Source organism: Mauremys reevesii, linkage group 18 (assembly GCF_016161935.1).
Source record: "Mauremys reevesii isolate NIE-2019 linkage group 18, ASM1616193v1, whole genome shotgun sequence".
Taxonomy (NCBI): domain Eukaryota; kingdom Metazoa; phylum Chordata; order Testudines; family Geoemydidae; genus Mauremys; species Mauremys reevesii.
This window is the reverse complement of record NC_052640.1, coordinates 17,726,503-17,743,992: the sequence shown is the minus strand read 5'-3', so window position 1 is coordinate 17,743,992 and position 17,490 is coordinate 17,726,503. Positions and strand designations below refer to the sequence as shown.

The 17,490-nt window shown below is 43.5% G+C and overlaps 1 protein-coding gene across 1 annotated transcript; it reads right to left on the bottom strand.

The window, feature by feature from the left end:
* Positions 1-1,234: 1,234 nt before the first annotated feature.
* On the bottom strand, positions 1,235-8,786 carry RIMBP3C (RIMS binding protein 3C). Its single transcript, XM_039504768.1, has one exon. It carries the CDS (start codon positions 8,748-8,750, stop codon positions 3,126-3,128), a length of 5,625 nt encoding a protein of 1,874 aa, XP_039360702.1. The 5' UTR covers positions 8,751-8,786; the 3' UTR covers positions 1,235-3,125.
* Positions 8,787-17,490: the final 8,704 nt, after the last annotated feature.

Below are 17,490 nucleotides of genomic sequence, written 5' to 3'. Positions count from 1 at the left end.
TACTAAAGGTGAGTGAAAGGAAGCCAAGCACTAAATTATGTTTCAAACCTTCAAACTCCTCTTCCCATCTTGCAGATGCTCTGTAATGCAGAATATCTAAATAATGCAGGTTCAGTGTTGACAACTATCCGAACATAGGGTTTCCTAAAGGTTCTCATAGCATCCTTTCATCAAGCAATTAAAACAGGTGTCAGTCCTGCAAACACTTATTCACAAGCTTAACATGAAACATCCGAGTAATACCAGTTACTTCCATGGGACAACTTGTGCTCAGAGTTAAGAACAAAATCATGCGTGTTTGTAGGATTGGGGCCTCAGTCATTCACAGTTTGAAGGGATGCTATCAGGTCAAGTTTGGTCCCAAATTTAAATATTTTTAAACAAGCTTTTCCAAATTTAAGACTAACAGGAATGCTTCCATTAATTTAAAAAAATTAAAAAAAACCCAAACCTTCACTTGCAGTATTCATAACCAAAGCAAATCTGACTACTCTATTTTCATTGTCTGAGCCAAGAGGAATGCAAAAAATAAACAGCATAAATAGTTAAAAGTAAATTCAGTGTTAACAGTTAATTTTAAAAATAATCTAAAGGTGTCACCAACAACATCTTAGAAAAAAACGTGATGTTTAAACTGACCGTGTCCTTTAGCTAACAGGACCATACACTACATATAGTCTGATACCGTGGGCTCTGCTGCCATCTAGTGGTACCATATAATTATTTATAGAAATTAATAATTAGCATATACTGCTGTTTTCTGCATGGGTGACAATTTTCTCATAACAAGTATTTGTTGCCACCATGCATGCTCATTTAAATCTAGAAAATAAATGAATGTTAGAAAGAAATACTATCTGAAATCACAGAAGGGTGCACAACAGAAGGAGGCATGGCTGGAACAATCTATGCTCTGTTTATTCTAGGCTACTGGGCAATTACTTGTCTCTGGGACAAAACTAGCCCTCAGCTGCCCAAAATCCAGGAGGTGCAAAGGTGGCATAAAGACACCATCTCTACCATTAGGGATAATCCAAGGTCAATTCTGCCACAACCCAAAATCAGGGTCTTATATCTGAAAATTCATTAGGCTTCAAAGTGATTGGTGTATTGTTTAGACAAAGAATGAAATGGGAAAACCAAACAAGAGAAGTAAAAAAAAATTTAATCAAAATTTTGCAAGTTCATAACACCACTCTAAGTGTCAATGAAGAACAGAGGCAAATACTCAGAAAATAATAAATAAGCTTTATTATAATTTTTTTTTAAATAAAAATGTATCACCAGCACCTATGGATATCACTTTTAAAACTGAAATTTCAAAATGAAACAAATTGCTTTCTTAAGACAATTAAAGTGAAATATGCAAGAAAATTAACATTGGTATAAAAGACAGAAACTTCCCATAGGTCTAACAAGTAACATCATAACACAAAGAATACATCTGCAAACTCTCCTGTTTTCAAACTCATCTACATATACAGCTTTGATCCTACTTCAAGAGCTTTGAGTCACTCTTCATAGCTTCTGTAGTCATACTCTGAATCATACAATAGTAAAACAAGTATTTAGATATGTAAACAAATAAATTTTTAAATAAGTAAACAAGTAAAACAGTTTAATATCTCCATAAATAAGTGAAGTAAAATATTTAAATAAGTTAAAGGACAGAAACCGACCCCTCCATTTTCAATACAAACTGCACAAAAGGATACCCTGTTCCTGAGAGCAAGTTTGTGCAAGCGGACTCCTGTACCTGAATGGAGTCATCTTCAGATTGGGAACCTAACATTAACCCAACAGAATCCTTCCTCTTAAAGCCTGTCATTGGAATGAGTATTCTCTGCAGCAAATGTAAGCCTTGCAGTGTGCAAAAGCTATTTAACACAGCCCTTCGTGCAAGAATGCTTCTGGTATTGACTCCTATGTGGAGCATGCCTTATGTGATCCTAGGCACAAATGAATATTTATAGGACAGATGCCTATGTTAGTAACCCCTGAGATATGAGACAATGAAGTGCAACCAGTGGACACAATCCAGCTCTCCTTGAAGTCAACTGAAAAACTCCTACTGACTTCAATGGCAGCCGGAGAGGGCATATTCTTTTCAACAAACGTTGAAGTATTACAGACCTCCCACTCAGAAATGGGAAAGAGAAATTTCAGTGTAAATCACACAAAGACACCACAGTATTAAAGCACATGCAGCTGTTAAGTTTCTCCTGGATAATACAAGCTTTAATGGGAGCAACTGGCTAGAGGGAAACCAATGTCTTCCTTAAAATCAAAATCTAGAATGAAACAGGGTTTATATTCAATTCAGAGCTGGAAATCATTTGGACACTGTACTAGGTAGGTATCTACCCTTAAATATTTTTGTTTTGCTCTGTGTCAGCTATTGGAACATTCTGCCCACATGCACTGTAGCATTCTACACATTTGGAACATCTTTCTCTCTTTGAACGGCAACTCTCAGTGAAGAAGAGGAGAAGGGGGCTAATGAATCAGTTATTTGTGTAGAGAAAGACATGCTAAAAAGTAGTCGAAGTTCACCTACTCCTTAAGAAAAATACTATCTGGCATGCTTTTAACAGCCATTGCACACCATTACTGTATGTACTGTAGAAAGTGGTAGAAGTTGATCCATTAAGTACCAACATAGAGAAAACATATACATCTCCTCCATTAAAAAGAAAAAAAGATTAAGGCCGTACAATGTTTTAAACTGTATGTGAAATTCACTTTTATCTCTGCAAAGCACTCTTTTCATAATCCCTACAGGAAAATATTTAAAATTCACTTCTAACTTTCTTACAAGTCTTAGTAACAAATTTAAAGTTACCCTGTTTGTTTTACAACTAAAAATCTATTTGGAGCCTTCTGCAAATAGTTCATACTATTATTCTCATATGAGCAGAGATTCAAGTACATATGAATTGTCTAGCTGTTCAATTCTTAAAAATATACATTTTGTAGGAGGCATTTTCATGGATAGTTTTTAATGCTAGACCTCGCTAAAGATTAAATTTTTCATCTATATTTTGTGCTTTTTTTTAATTGATATATCAGATTCTTTTCCTTCTTCTATAACTCTCTGCAGAGGTGTCTTTTAAATGAATCCTCTTTTACTCTTCATCCCCAGAGATAGCTTTTACAAAGTCAGATGGGATAAGGCCTCTCTGTCCATTTAACTCCCCATAGTAGAATCCATCATCATCCACAGACCCAAATACTGTAATGATGTCTCCAGCATTAAATGTCAGCTCACTTTCCACATCTACATGTAATGAGTTCTCCCTTGGGTTGTAGTCAAAGACAGCCACCATTGTCTTAGAAGTAAGCTGTTCAGCCTTGCTATCCTGCCAGCTATGTTCCGTGTGCGACTTATTGTTATTCTTTGTATCCACCTCCACTAAGTTGATCGCAGATTTTTCATCAGTAATGGAACCTTGTTTTAACAGGTGCTGTTTCATTTCATTACTCTCCACCTGCACTTCAGACACCATATTATAGGGAATATACCCTACCCTTCCTGCATATTCACCTCTGTAAAAGCCATCAGCATCTTTATCACCAACCACCTTTAGAATCTGCCCCTTTTTAAATGGGAGCTCCTCTTCAGCTGCATCAAGATTAGGTGACATAGATATGGGATCGTAGTCAAAAAGGGCCACAAATATCCTTACTGAATCATCATTAACTATTTCCTCTGAGATGAAGCTTCTCAGAGGGCCTGCTTTGGAAAATGAAGATGTCCCTGCTTGGCCTATTCTTAAAGTCTTGCTCATTTTTCTGTTTTGAGCCCACTGCATGGGAAACTCTGGAAGCTCTGATAGCCTGGAATCATTACCAACCACCTTTATTCTATTCTCTTCCTGCATGTCTAAATCCAGGTCCTCTTCTTCCTCTTCCAAAATATCTGAAAGATCTGAACTGTGGCTGTGGTCACCAACAGGATTCAATTGCCAGTGTCCTATTCTTGATGTTTGGTCTTCCTGTATTTCACCTCTAGACATCCCTAGGCTGGGGACTTCTTTGGATAATTCTTTCATCTGTTTCTTCTCCATGGAAATATATGGGACTTCCTGAACACAGATATTGGGTATACCTATGTCTCTGTAACTGTCCTCCAATTCAAGCTGACTAGAACACAGCTGAGGCCCAGAACTCAAACAGCTCTCATCATATCCCTCAATATCTTGAGTGGTTGAATCTTTCACAGACTTGTCGTCAGAGTGCACAGAGTGGGTGATCACAGACATTTTCATGTTGCTAGTGTCCGTTTGATTTTCAAGCACAGCTTTTTTAGTAACAAAGAGCTTTTTTATCCTCTTTCTCTGGCTGTCTTCAGCAAGTTCTTTTAATGCTGACATCCTGGAATTGACTGATTCTTCACACCATCTAGTTGGAAAGACAAGGCCTGAAGGCTGCACACTGACTCCTGTCTGCTGATAAGACTTTAAACATTTATCATCTTCATCTCTTCCTATGTTATCACCAATGTTGCACATTGCAAGCTCATGTATCAAGGAAGAACTCTGAGAGGAGAACAACTGGTGTGGGGGGATGCTTGCTGGCAGAGAAGCTACTGAGTCTCCACAGTTGGAGGTGAAGTGAATGGTGAATTTGTTATCCTGACTGGCCATGAACATCTCTGAAGAGGGTGAAGATGTGCAATGCATCAAAGGGATTTTCACATGCTGAGAGTCTATGAATTCCCCATAGGGTAATTCAGAGGTCAGGCTGGTAGACATAGACTTTGATGATGAACAACAACTGGGAACATTCAACATGGCTGAGGGAATCAGAGCTGGCACAGAATCAACTGACTCTCCACTGGGGGAGACAGTTCTCACAGAAACCTTCTGAGACCCTTGTAGCATCTCTAACTGGGACAGTTCTACTATGGCACTCCCAGCTGTTGGAGATATAACTTCTGTTACTCTTTGTCCATTGACATACACAGCATAACCAGTAACTCGTACCCCATTGGATGATCCTGCTGCATCAATTGTCACTGGTAGCCAGCTGATAACTAGAATGCCCGCTAAGGGATCAGGCTGTACTTGGACATCAAGTGGAGCATCAGGTGGTCCCGCTGATGGAGTAATGAACTTAATCATTGCTGATTTCTGCTCCCATTTCTCTTGAGGCAAATCCCATAACATCTTCTGAGGCTGTGTTTCCACTTTTGCATTGTATTGAGTGTTGGGTTGCAGGTTATGGAAAGTGTACCAGTAGATCCCTGCCTTTGTCACATCACACTCCTTCTCATTAAGGTACACTGCATGAGTGTAGTTGCTACTGCTTGGTAACCAGGTGATCTCTGCTGAAGTGGCAGTGATGCTCCTAAGTTTCAGAAGTGCTGGTGCTATATGGAAACCTTGCCCTACAAGGAAGGTACATTGCATCTTATCCGAGTTTCCCTTCTCTGTCACACTTTGTACCGAGATCCGATATGCCTTAATCTTTAAATCCAGATTCTCAATTGCTGCTTGAGCCTGACAACCAGACCTCACATTTTGGCAAAGTTCTGTATCTACATATATGTTATAGCTCTGCACATCTCCCCAGCCAGCTGGCATGAGTGGTGACTCCCAGCCTATAACAACACTTCTTGCAAACAATTTGATTAGAGTCAAATTTTTGGGATAAGGCACCGCTGTATGATCAGGCATTTCCATGTCTCCTTCTAATCTATTAGGCAATAGATTGACACTGATTTCTTCATCATGGCAATCACTCTTTTCTCCACTACTAGCACTTCTGCTGAGGAAACTCATTTCATGATCTGAAGTATGGGAGAGGTCACTTGTCTTTGGAGGCACAAAGGTCATGAGGTCATCATCTGAAACTTCTTCTATCAAATTAGAGGGAACCAGCCCTCTTCTGCCATCCATCAGCTCTCCTTCGAAGAAGCCATCCTCATCCATCTCTCCATAGATATAAATGTATTCTCCAGCTGTCAGTGGAAGCTCTGCCTCAGGGTTCTTATTAGGACCATCAAAGGGATCATAGCTGTATCGAGCTAAAAACACTTGAAGTTTTGCAGGACCTTGTCTCTCAGGCTCCAAGATTAGGGAAAATTTGTCTGTCTCCAATTCATCCATCTCACTTGCACTATCCCTCTCTGGAGTGGGGCAGGACTTAGGACTGTACTGTGTGGATTCTGATTTTGAGGAGTTTGACTGGACCTCCAGTTTCTTGCTTTGCTTCTTAAAAGCAGCAGAAGTGGATACAAAGTCTACATCATTAATATTCTTACTGCACTGAAGAGCATGGCAGTCTTCTGAGGAACAGCACGTAGCGTGTGGCAAGTCTGAAGTCACAAGGTCAGAATTTTTTATTTGTAATCGTTCGAGTTCCTGAGACAGAAGATTAAAATGTTCAGTTTGACTGTGATACTGATTCTCCAATTCTCTCACCTGGGCTTCTAATAGCTGTACTACCTCTTCATGTTCCCTTTTTGTTTCTACCTGGGCCTGCTGCAAATATTTGACCTCCTCGTCTTTCTTCTGCAGTGCGAACAGTGTTTCCTCATGGTCAACCTCCAGCTGTTGCCTTCTCTCTGCCATTTCTTTCATGTCCTTCAGTACATGCTCTAAATCCTCCACCTTGGTTTGAAGTCCTTTGGTCAACTGGACAGCAGAATTCCACTCCTCTGTCACACCCACTAATTTCACTTTCAGATCAGCATTTTCAGCTTCAACCTTTTCTGTCCATTTAGTTTTCTCACTGAGTTGAGCATTTTCCTCAGCCATTCTGGCATTTTCAGTCAGCACCTCCTGAAGCTGCATTTCCAACTCTTTACATTTTTTCTGTTTTTTCTCCATTTCTTGTTCAAGGTTTTCACACTGCTTAAATTTCTTACTAAGCTCTACTTCCAAATGCTGTATTTGATTTTTGCTATCTGGGTCTGTTTTTAAAGGGATGTTTTCATGTTCCTCAGACACATTTCCCAAAGCTAGTACTACTGGCTTAATATCCTTTGGCAAAATGATTGATCCTGGTGGTGTCTGTTTTGGCAAAGATGAACCATCTAAGCTTGCATCAGTGTTTGGTGCAAGTGTTTTCTGTATTAGGCACACGGTAGCAGCTGGAGAAGAAATGTCTGGACCCATTTTGGACGACTGTAGAGACTCTTTCAGGTTCTTCAGTGTGATCTGTCTCTGTAATCGTAATACTTCTTTCTGAGACTCCCGCAACAAACTATCAAAGTCACTTAAATTGAGCCAGCAGGAGCCCTCCTTGCCTGTGGCCAGTTTGGCCTGCAGCTCCCAACACTCTCTCTGCAAGGCTTCTATCTGTTTATCTTTGGCCAGAAGGATGCTAGCTTGTTCGCTCAGGTCTTTAGCCCGCTGCCGGGCAAATGCTTTCTTGCACAGTTCCACACTGGAGCCTTTGAGGGATACTGGCATTGGGGCATTGACCACCTTGAGGCTGGACTCCTGGAGTTTCCCGGCTCTCTCTTCCAATCGCTTGGCAATGATGGCCAGATCTGCATTTTTCCTCTTGAGCCGCTTCACCTTCTCCTGCATCTCGGGGAAGCTGCTCCTCCTCAGAAGGCCGTTCTCTTCCTTAAGGGCTGTGCATCGCCGCTCTAGATCCTCCAGGGCACTTAGCAGGTCGGTGTTGTGCTTCACCAGCTGGCTGTAACTGCTGCCGGAGAGCCAGTCCTGCTGCTGTCCCACTGCCTGGGTGCCACCCTCTCCTGCAGACCCCCAGCTGCCCATCTTCCCTTCAGGAGGCGAGTCCAAGCACTCCAGGGGCCCCTCCTTACTGGTGGGCTTCAGGGGGAGCTCCTTGGCAGCTCCTTCCTGCGGGTGGGCATCTTCTTCCAAGGCCTTTTGGGCCGGCTGCTGCCCCGGGCAGGGGCTCTGCGGGGGGCTCCCCTCCAGCGGGGCCTGGTCCCCTGCCTGCGAAGACTCGGGCTTGGCTAGGCTGCTGTCCAGCGAGCGAGACCTGGCGGCTCCTCCATCCGGGGAGGCGGCGGCGGCGATGAGGCTTTCCAAGGAGCGGGGCCTCGGCCCTTCCAGGAGGCTCCTGCTGAGGCGGGGCTGCGGGCCGTGCCGGGCCCTGTGCGGGGAGCCGGCGGGCTGCTGCTCGCCCTCGAACCGCTCCAGGATGTACTTGAGGAAGAGGCTCCGCTCCAGCTCCAGCTCGGCCCTGAGGTGGCGGATGCGGGCGGCCTGGTCGCCATCGGTCTCCCAGCGCAGCTTGCCCAGCACCTCCTGCAGCTTGCCGCGGCACTCGCTGTTCAGCCCCGCGGGGCAGCCCCGGGTGCTGCTGTAGCCCCGGCTCACCAGCTCCTCGGCCAGCTGCCGCTGCAGGTCCCGGGCCTGCCGCACGGCGGCGTCCCGCTCCCGCTGGAGCAGCTCCTGGGCCTGGCGCAGCTCGGCGTCCTTCCAGCGGAGGAGCTGGCGGATCTCGGCCTCCCGCTCCCGCAGGCTCAGCTCCCGCAGCTGGTGCAGCTCCCGGGCCCGCTGCTGCTCCCACTTGGAGCGGAGCTGGTCGGCCAGCAGCTGGCGGTCGCGCTCGGCCGCCTCCCGCAGCTCGCGGGCCTCAGCGGCGAAGCGGCGCCGGCTCTCCTGCGAGCGCAGCCGCTCCCCGTCCAGCTCGGCCCGCAGCGCCTCCAGCTCCCGCTTGTGCTCGTCGTGCTGGGCCGGGCTGCCGGCGGGCGGCGCCGGGGCCTTGCGGGGAGACAGCCGCCCCCCTGGGGGCGGGCCCCCGCCCGGGCTGTCCCGGGTCATGGCCCAGGGGAGACGCGGCGTCGGGGTAGGGCCGGCGGGGAACGGCCGCCAACCGCCGCCCGCCCGCGCGCGCGCTGCCCCCTCAGAGCTGGGCTCGGGCCCCTCGAGCTAGGCGCTAACTAACGGCTTCCCGAGCGGGGCAGCCGCCCCCTTCGCCCCCCCATCCCCCTGTCCCGGCCTTCCCCCAGCCCCGGGAGCGGGTGTTAACATTCAGCACATTGGCAGTCATCAGAGCTGGCGTCAGTGTGCCCTAGTTAACCCCGCTCCCCATATCCCCAGTGCATGCATTTCTCCTGTTGTGTGTAGATAGGGTGACCAGATGTCCCAATTTTATAGGGACAGTCCCGATATTTGGGGCGTTTTCTTACACAGGTGCCTATTACCCCCCCACCCTCTCTCCCGATTTTTCACATTTGCTATATGGTCGCCCTATGTGTAGTGTTTACACAGGCAGCAGCACGAATTAGACTGCATGCGCAATTAAGCATAAAGCATTCTTTACCAAATCAAGATTATCTTCCAAAAATGAGAGACTGCGACTCTTCCCACTAATACAACAACCACTTGAGACAGCAAAAACTGTGCAAGTTAAAGATGCCATCTGCTAAAACCCCAGAGGAATTGCTGCATTGCAATCAGAGCAGGGGTTGTCAAACATTGCAATGGCATGGCCCACTTTGTAATACAAGAAGTATCTCACTGGCAGTCTTCCCATTCCTGATTATAGGAATCACCTTTTCTCCCATTACCATCACGAAGGCCTTGTCTCCACTTTTTTGCTAAAACTGCTATTTGTCGATCCAAACAGTGAAGCGAGTTTTATTGAGGAAAATGCCTGGTTTTAGAGACAAAATACATCCACCCTTACGAGAGAGTTATGTCTTTTTCCTCTACATTTTTGTTGAAAAAGTGCAAGTGTAGACACCACGCTTCATTTCATCGCTTTAATTTTGCAAGGCTTATATGAAAAGGGCTATGATCAGGACACGCTGCAGTGCAGAGCGAAGATAAAGGAGCTGAAGCAGGTGTACCATAATACGAGGGAGGCAAACCATCCCTCAGGTGCTTCACTTAAGACCTGCCGGTTCTATAAGGAGCTGGATGCTATCCTTGTTGATGACCCCACCTCCATCACCCAGAGCCGCATGGATCCTTCATAGGGCACGGAGGTGGCGGAAAGAGACATAACCCGGAGGATGAAGTTAGTTTCTTGTGCAATAAAAGCAAACTTTTATAATGGTAAATCGTCTTTATTATTTTTTCTTCAAGATGTCCAGGTGTCCCATGTAAGGTTTCATGAGCCATGGCTGTAAGGGGTACACAGGATCCCCCAGGATCGCTATGGGCATTTCAACACCCCCCACTATAATCTTCTGGTTAGGAAAGAAAATCCCCGCTTGCAGCTTTCTGTACAGGCTGATGTTCCTGAACATGTGTGCGTCATGCACCTTCCCAGACCACCCCACGTTGATGTCAGCGAAACACCCACAGTGATCCACAAGCACCTGCAACACTATGGAGAAGTACCCCTTCCTAGTGATGTACTCCGTCGCAAGGTGGTCTGGTGCCAAAATTGGAAGATGTGTGCCATCTGTCTCCCCTCCACAGTTAGGGAAACCCATTTCTGCAAAGCGGTCCACTATTTCACGCACATTTCCCAGAGTCACAGTCCTTCGTAGCAGGATGTGATTTATTGCCCTGCACGCTTGCATTAACGCATCCCCAAGGGTTGACTTCCCCACTCCAAATTGATTCGCGACTGACTGGTAGCAGTCTGGAGTTGCCAGCTTCCACACAGCAATTGCCACACGCTTCTCTGCTGAGAGGGCAGTTCTCATTCTTGCTTTCCTTGCACTGCAGGTCTGGGGCCAGCTCCGCGCACAGTTCGAGGAAGGTGGCTTTCCGCATCCAAAAGTTCTGTAGCCGCTGCTCGTCATCCCACACCTGCATGATTATACGATCCCACTATTCAGTGCTTGTTTCACAAGCCCAAAAGTGATGGCCTACCCTATGCACCTGCTCTATGAATGCCAAAAGCAATCTAAAATTGCTCCTATCAGGTCAGGCGCCTGCGAGGCTTCTTCAGGTAGGAACTTCATGATTAACTGCACTGCCATTCACGATGTCTTCATGACAGTTAACAGAGCATAGGTGAGCAGTGTGGGATCCATCCCTTCTCACAGAGATGCTGGGGTTCACAGCAAAGAAGGGCTGTTGAAAAAATGCTGCAAAAGAAAGCCGGAAGCCCATGGAGTGCTAGGACAGAAAGCAATGCATCACGGGACATTTAGCACTGTCCCCAGATACACCACGATCTGCTCCGTCATCCCATAACACCTAGCGACGGAAGGACTGTGGGATAGGTACCCACAGTACATTGCTCACACTGTCGATGATGGTGCCCCCACTGTGGATGCGGTCTGCCGATAGAGGGAGCAAGTGTGAACACGAAATTGTGATTTTTATTATGTCAACTTATGGGTATCAACATCACTTTTGTTGACACAAATTAGTAGTGTAGACATGGCCTTAAATTCCCTGTTGCAAATGCAGCAATTTTGTTGGGAAAATATTTGTGTACTTTTTTAGCTGTCTTTATGCCAAGCATCTGGAAGTATTACAGATTTCCACTCTTTTGCACTGAAGGACCTGAATTCATGTACAGCCAGTTGGAAACAAGGACAAGAGCAACTATGTTACCAGCTGGTGAAAGCTCCTCAGAGCAACCCTGCTCAGAGGACCACATTTGGGAACTGCTGTTTAAGAATGCTCCATCCTCTGTCCCCTCATGAATCAGGATGTATTGCTTTTGAGAAGGTCATTCACACATGCCATTATTGTTCAAAACAAGGTAATGGCAGCAGCTACTAGAACTCCCTCTGCATTAGGAAAGTGATCATTGCTGACAATGTTTATCAATAGGTCACTCTGAACTAGTACTGAAAATGGTTTAAGTGCTCATATAGTAGGGACACTTGGTTCTGAAAGTATCTGTCAGTTTTTGTAATGATGCTGAAAACAGATTTGCCCTATCTATACTAGCAGTCAAATCATTTGCAACATTGGTTCAGGAAGACCCATTATTGACAGTGACCCTCAGTGGGAATACTCACAAGTGTAAAGTTAAGCATGTGGGTAAATCTGTGTGGGCAAATCTATGACCAGGGCCTTAGATTATTGGTAATGGGTTGCTTTCCTCGTGCAAATAAACTTTTAAAGTAAGGTATAGCAATAGAAGAGAGACAGTAAGATGAGTGATCCTTCTCATTCCCAGCAAAACACAAGGAAGGGAAGAGTCGAGATCCATGTTTCAGATTTGTAGCCACCCTTTAGGCTCCATCTGGGTGAGGAACCATATTGCTTGACCGGTTTGGCCTGATTCAGACCAACTCAGTTGAAATACAGTTTGTCTAAGCTACTGTGGATGGAGCTGGCAAAGACATTTTTAAAAATAGATCCTTGGCTACAACTGAGGAATGCACAGCACAACTCGGGAAAGAAGAGTGCTAAGGTGACATTAAGCTACACTCTCATTCTTGGGATGTCTGTGCACCAGTCCAGTCTCCTGTCATAAGTTTATGCTGCTTGCAAATGACTCCAAAGGGTCATCACAGCAACTAGCGCAGAAATGCCCCAGCTATGGCGGGAGTGAAGAAGTGCTTATACCAGCTGTGTGCCACCATTCAGCTAATTCTGCTGGAGTCAGCTGTGCAAAGCAGCCTGAAATCAGGGGAGAATGTGGGCCTGGAGATCTAAGCCTAGCCCTCTAGAATACAGTCTATGCCAGGGGTTCTCAAACTGGGGGTCGGGACCCCTCAGCGGGTCACCAGGTTATTACATGGGGGGTCGCATGCTGTCAACCTCCACTCCAAAGCCGGCTTTGCCTCCAGCATTTATAATGGTGTTAAATATATAAAAAGTGGTTTTAATTTTTTAGGGGGAGTCACACTCAGAGGCTTGCTATGTGAAAGGAGTCACTAGTACAAAAGTTTGAGAACCACTGGTCTATGCTATGCTAGATCATGTTTTCAAATAGAGTTTTAAAATAGGTTGTCCCTTCCCAGGCTGGTTGGCTAAACCATGTTAAAATATTTTGCTTGTTTACTTTAAATAAAGTTTAAATATGATTTCTATAAAATGTAAAATACCACTGTAGATGGGGCTAAACTGATGCCAACTTCCTGATGAGTTAGAGTCAGAGAAAAGAGAGTAGAAGGAACTGATGGAGGTTGACATGGGTCTAGCCAGTGGGATTCCTTTCAGTTGACTGATAAAAATGAAGAATTTATGGGACATTTGTTGGGTTTTCTTTCTGTTTCCCATTGTTTGTAGTTTATGATTAATATTTCTTGTTCATCTACTCTGTAATTTTATTATCTTACACATAAGAGTTTCTTTTGATGTACTGTTTATATTATTATCTTATGATTGATGGTGGACCAATTCAGATTTGACATAACATGCTGCTTTTGGAATAGGTTCTGTTGTGTATAAATCTTAGTTTTGGAAAGAAAAAGAAATATTAAAAAGCAAAAGACAAAAACATAAAACCTCCAGTAGAGGGCACTGGTACACATAATCACAAACTAGTTGCTCATGAAATAGATGGCACCTGTAGCAAATGCTCAAATTAGGCCTCATCTCCAGAATATAAAGCAATTACTAGAATTGAGATTATGTGTACACCTGCTATGGCATACTGTATTCCTATGATTAGAACTAAAGTATAATCAAACTTCCATCAGAGAGGAACAGGAACTAAAGAACACGCACAACATGTAGAGAATAACATTAGCCATAAAGTTATCTGTTTTATGATATAATGAAATAGCTTGCAAGACATGTCATGCTACTTTTTAGAACCATCAAACTCTGTAGCTTATTCGGATATGGATGTACTCTTGGCCTCTGTTCAGTTCAGTAGATCCTGTCTTTTCATTATATGTATGTACAGTGCCTAGCACAATAGGACCCCAATTCCTGATTAGGGCATCTAGACACTGATGCTATATATATATATAGTAAAACTTCATAGCACATTGATTTTAATACTTTGTACAAGTTTACATCACCAAAGCTTTGTATTCTGTACACTAGTTTCCTGTGTCAACCAACCATTTTTAAACATGGTTTCTGCAAAAACTGTCATGCCAGCCAGTGTAAATTGGGTATATCTCTGTTAAAACATATATAAAATGTCCTCAAAACCTAGTCTTGTGAATTGTTTTTTTAATCTCTCTCTCTATATATCTCTCTATATATAAAACAATTCACAAGACTAGGTTTTGAGGACATTTTTCAAAAATGTTTTCAACAAAGTTATGCTTCATTCACCTTATCCAGCATAAATGTATTTGAAGAAAAGGTGTTTTAGCTTGTTTCCTAGCTTTGGGGAAACTGTGTATATGTGGATCCCATGTAATGTATTAGCTGAAATCTTGCTAGCTCTTAGAGCAACAGTTCTCAGTCTTCGACTGCCGGTCTGTGCAGAACAGGCTGGTCACCAGGTGCAGGCTTTCCTTGTTTCCAGCTGGTAAATCACATTAAAAGGAAGCTAAAAATATATTTCATATTTTCAAATATTGTTTTTCCATGTAAGCAATTACTGCAGTTGTGACAAGGATGTTATGTGACCATGAATGGAAGGACAGGCGACTGGTGTGAATGGGAGGAATAGTGGTCCGTGAGTCAATCTCTCCATTAAGACATGGCCCACATTATCTAAAAGCTTGAGAAACCTCTGTATGAGGGGTTTTGTGCATCTGTTCATGTTAGTGTTATACACACAAGTAATACCAATTAAGTTAATACATCCAGACTTTTTCTCAGGATGGAGAGCTTTGTGAATCTTTTTTCTGGAGGGAGAGGGGCTGGGAGACTGTATTTACTTTTTTCATGAATGCTTTAAGAATTGTTCCATAACATAGAAAGCATCTGCCTAAGACAGAATTAATATGACAATGTACATTACACACAAATCACAGAAGGAAAGACAGAGGGAGAAAAAACAAGTTTATACATTTGTATTAAATCCTCAAATGAGAGAGTAAAAGTCACAATAACCACCTCAATACATAATTCATTGCTTAAAAATGCTTACTATTAGAAAACAACTCAAGAGATAAGACAACACATAGAAAAACAGCATTTGTCAGCAAATTTATGGGAATGTAGGGTGAAGAATTTCAAATGAAAAAAGTTAAAGTATGTCTTCATTCTTTTATCCATTTTATTCTTTTAACAGTTGCAATTGAGAGGCATATAAAATGGTTTGGGACATGGAAAATGGATTTTTGTAAATGTTTTATCCTATTAGTAGTAGTTATTGGAAATGAATGTCACAGTACTAGATTAGAGATAGAGCCTTTAACTGAATTTCTATTTAAGCATATACAAATTCTACAAGTAAACATAATAAAGGATTTCTTTCTCTCTGCTCCACCCCCCTACCCTAACCCCAGGTTAGCATGGGTTTTTGTGTTTGTTCTGTTTTTATGAGAAAGCTTAATCAAATATATGGGTTTTATATTTGTCTAATGAGATATAAGATATGTCTAATATCATACCCTCTGGGACTGAGTTGCTGTTGTGGGCAGTTGCTGAGAAAACTTTATTTCCTCTCAAGGATGAGTTATCTATCCTGCAACAATGGAACTGTCATGGGAGATCATGATCTTTGAGCATGAAGAGGCCCTCAAGGTAGTTTAGCGTAGGCCCTTGGAGGATTTGGAAGATAAGGACTGAAACCCGTGCTCTGGACTGTATTCATTGCCAAGTAAACTCAATCATGCATTTTTAATTTCTTGGAGATGTTTTCTCGTTTTTGTTTAAGTCATAAATTTCATTCTTGGGTATAGCGTATTGCAGTAATCAAGCCTGAAGGTCACAAAAGCAGGGATCACATTAGCCAAATGCAGAACATGCTGCAAATTCAGGACAGTTGAGGGTCCTGGTCTCATTACATGTGGAAGAATGGTGGTACAGGCTCTGGAGGCATAGGAGCAGTTCCCTGAGGGAGGAAACCCCTGCCACATCTCTGAGATGATACAGCAGCATTTCATGACTGACAATAACAAATGTCCTGGAGAGATCCAGCAGCATGGCCACTGTTACGCAGGCCTTGTCCACAGACAAGAGATCATCCACCTGTGTGATCACCACTATATCTGTTCTGTGTTCAGTCTGAAACCTGATTTTAGGGGTATGCAGGATATTGGCAGTTGGTAGGTGGAATGTACACAGTTCTTTGCAAGCTTCTCAATCATCTGGCTAGAAAAGGGATTTAGATATCAGGTGGTTATTTGGGAAGTCAACTGCAATGAACAATGGTTTCTTAAGAATGGATGGACTATAGCTTACTATAGCATGGGTGATAGCTTTTCCTCTACAAAGGAAGTGCTGATTTTCTCCGTTAGTAAGAGTCACATCCTTTTTTGTCTCTGTTTTACCAGCCATGCAGATGATGGCTCAGTTTTCATGTACTGCCTTTAGGAGGGGATCTGAGCAGGTGGGGATCTGAGCAGTTGTATTTTGGAAACACTGAAGTTTAAAGAATAGGGATTTATGGTGTCTTCTTTGAAGGACTATACAGCCCAGGTGTGATTAAGAGTTTTGGCAGAGAAGAAATGAAGATAGTGTTTGAAATGGTTGATGTGTCACATATTTACAGGACTGGAAGACACATAATAATTGCTATTCTCCCCAGTCAGTATGGTATCAGATTTGGATATTTCAGGTTTCATAGACTCACAGACTTTAAGGTCAGAAAGGACCATTATGATCATCTAGTCTGACCTCCTACACAATGCAGGCCACAGAATCTCACCCACCCACTCCTGTAACAAACCCCTAACTTATGTCTGAGTTATTGAAGTCCTCAAATTGTGGTTTGAAGACCTCAAGCTGCAGAGAATCTTCCAGCAAGTGACCCGTGCCCCATGCTGCAGAGGAAGGCAAAAAACCTCCAGGGCCTCTGCCAATCTGCCCTGGAGGAAAATTCCTTCCCGATCCCAAATATGGCAATCAGTTAAACCCTGAGCATGTGGGCAAGACTCACCAGCCAGCACCCAGGAAAGAATTCTCTGTAGTAACTCAGATCCCACCCCATCTATCATCCCATCACAGACCACTGGGCATACTTACCTGCTGATAATCAAAGATCAATTGCCAAATTAAGTACAGTAAGACTTCAACTATCCCTTTTTAATCAAATGTCAATGTTCTTAAACCTTTAGCACCAACATCCAACTTCAGTAGTACATCAGGAACTCTTATCAGAGAGACTCTGCAGCTTTTCCATCTCGTCTGCCTTTTCTCCTTTCTTTCCTGAGCAATATTCAGCTTTCTCCCACTGTGTACCTGCTAGGCACAGCTGCAATTGCTCTACACATACAGTTACCTCTCTGAGTCAACCTGCTCCTTTTGCTTAACCTCTCTTTGTGCTTCATTTCCCCCATCAGCAAAATGGATATAATAATCCCTAAATGCCTAATATTAGAATAAAGTAATCATAACACTTAACATTTTTATATAGCATTTTAACCTTCAAAGCATTTTACAAACTAATTATTTCTCACAACACCCCAATGAGGTAGGTACTAAATTAGTTGCCAAGGGTGTAGCATGATTTAACTCATTACCTAATGTTAGTAAAGTTCTTTGAGTTCTTGGAACAAAAGGCACTACAGAAAGGCAAAATATTTGATGAAATCATTATTACTTGGTGGATTCATTCTATGCC

Coding starts and splice junctions, on each gene's coding strand:
- RIMBP3C (XM_039504768.1), bottom strand. CDS start 8,750: ATGACCCGGGACAGCCCGGGCGGGGGCCCGCCCCCAGGGGGGCGGCTG.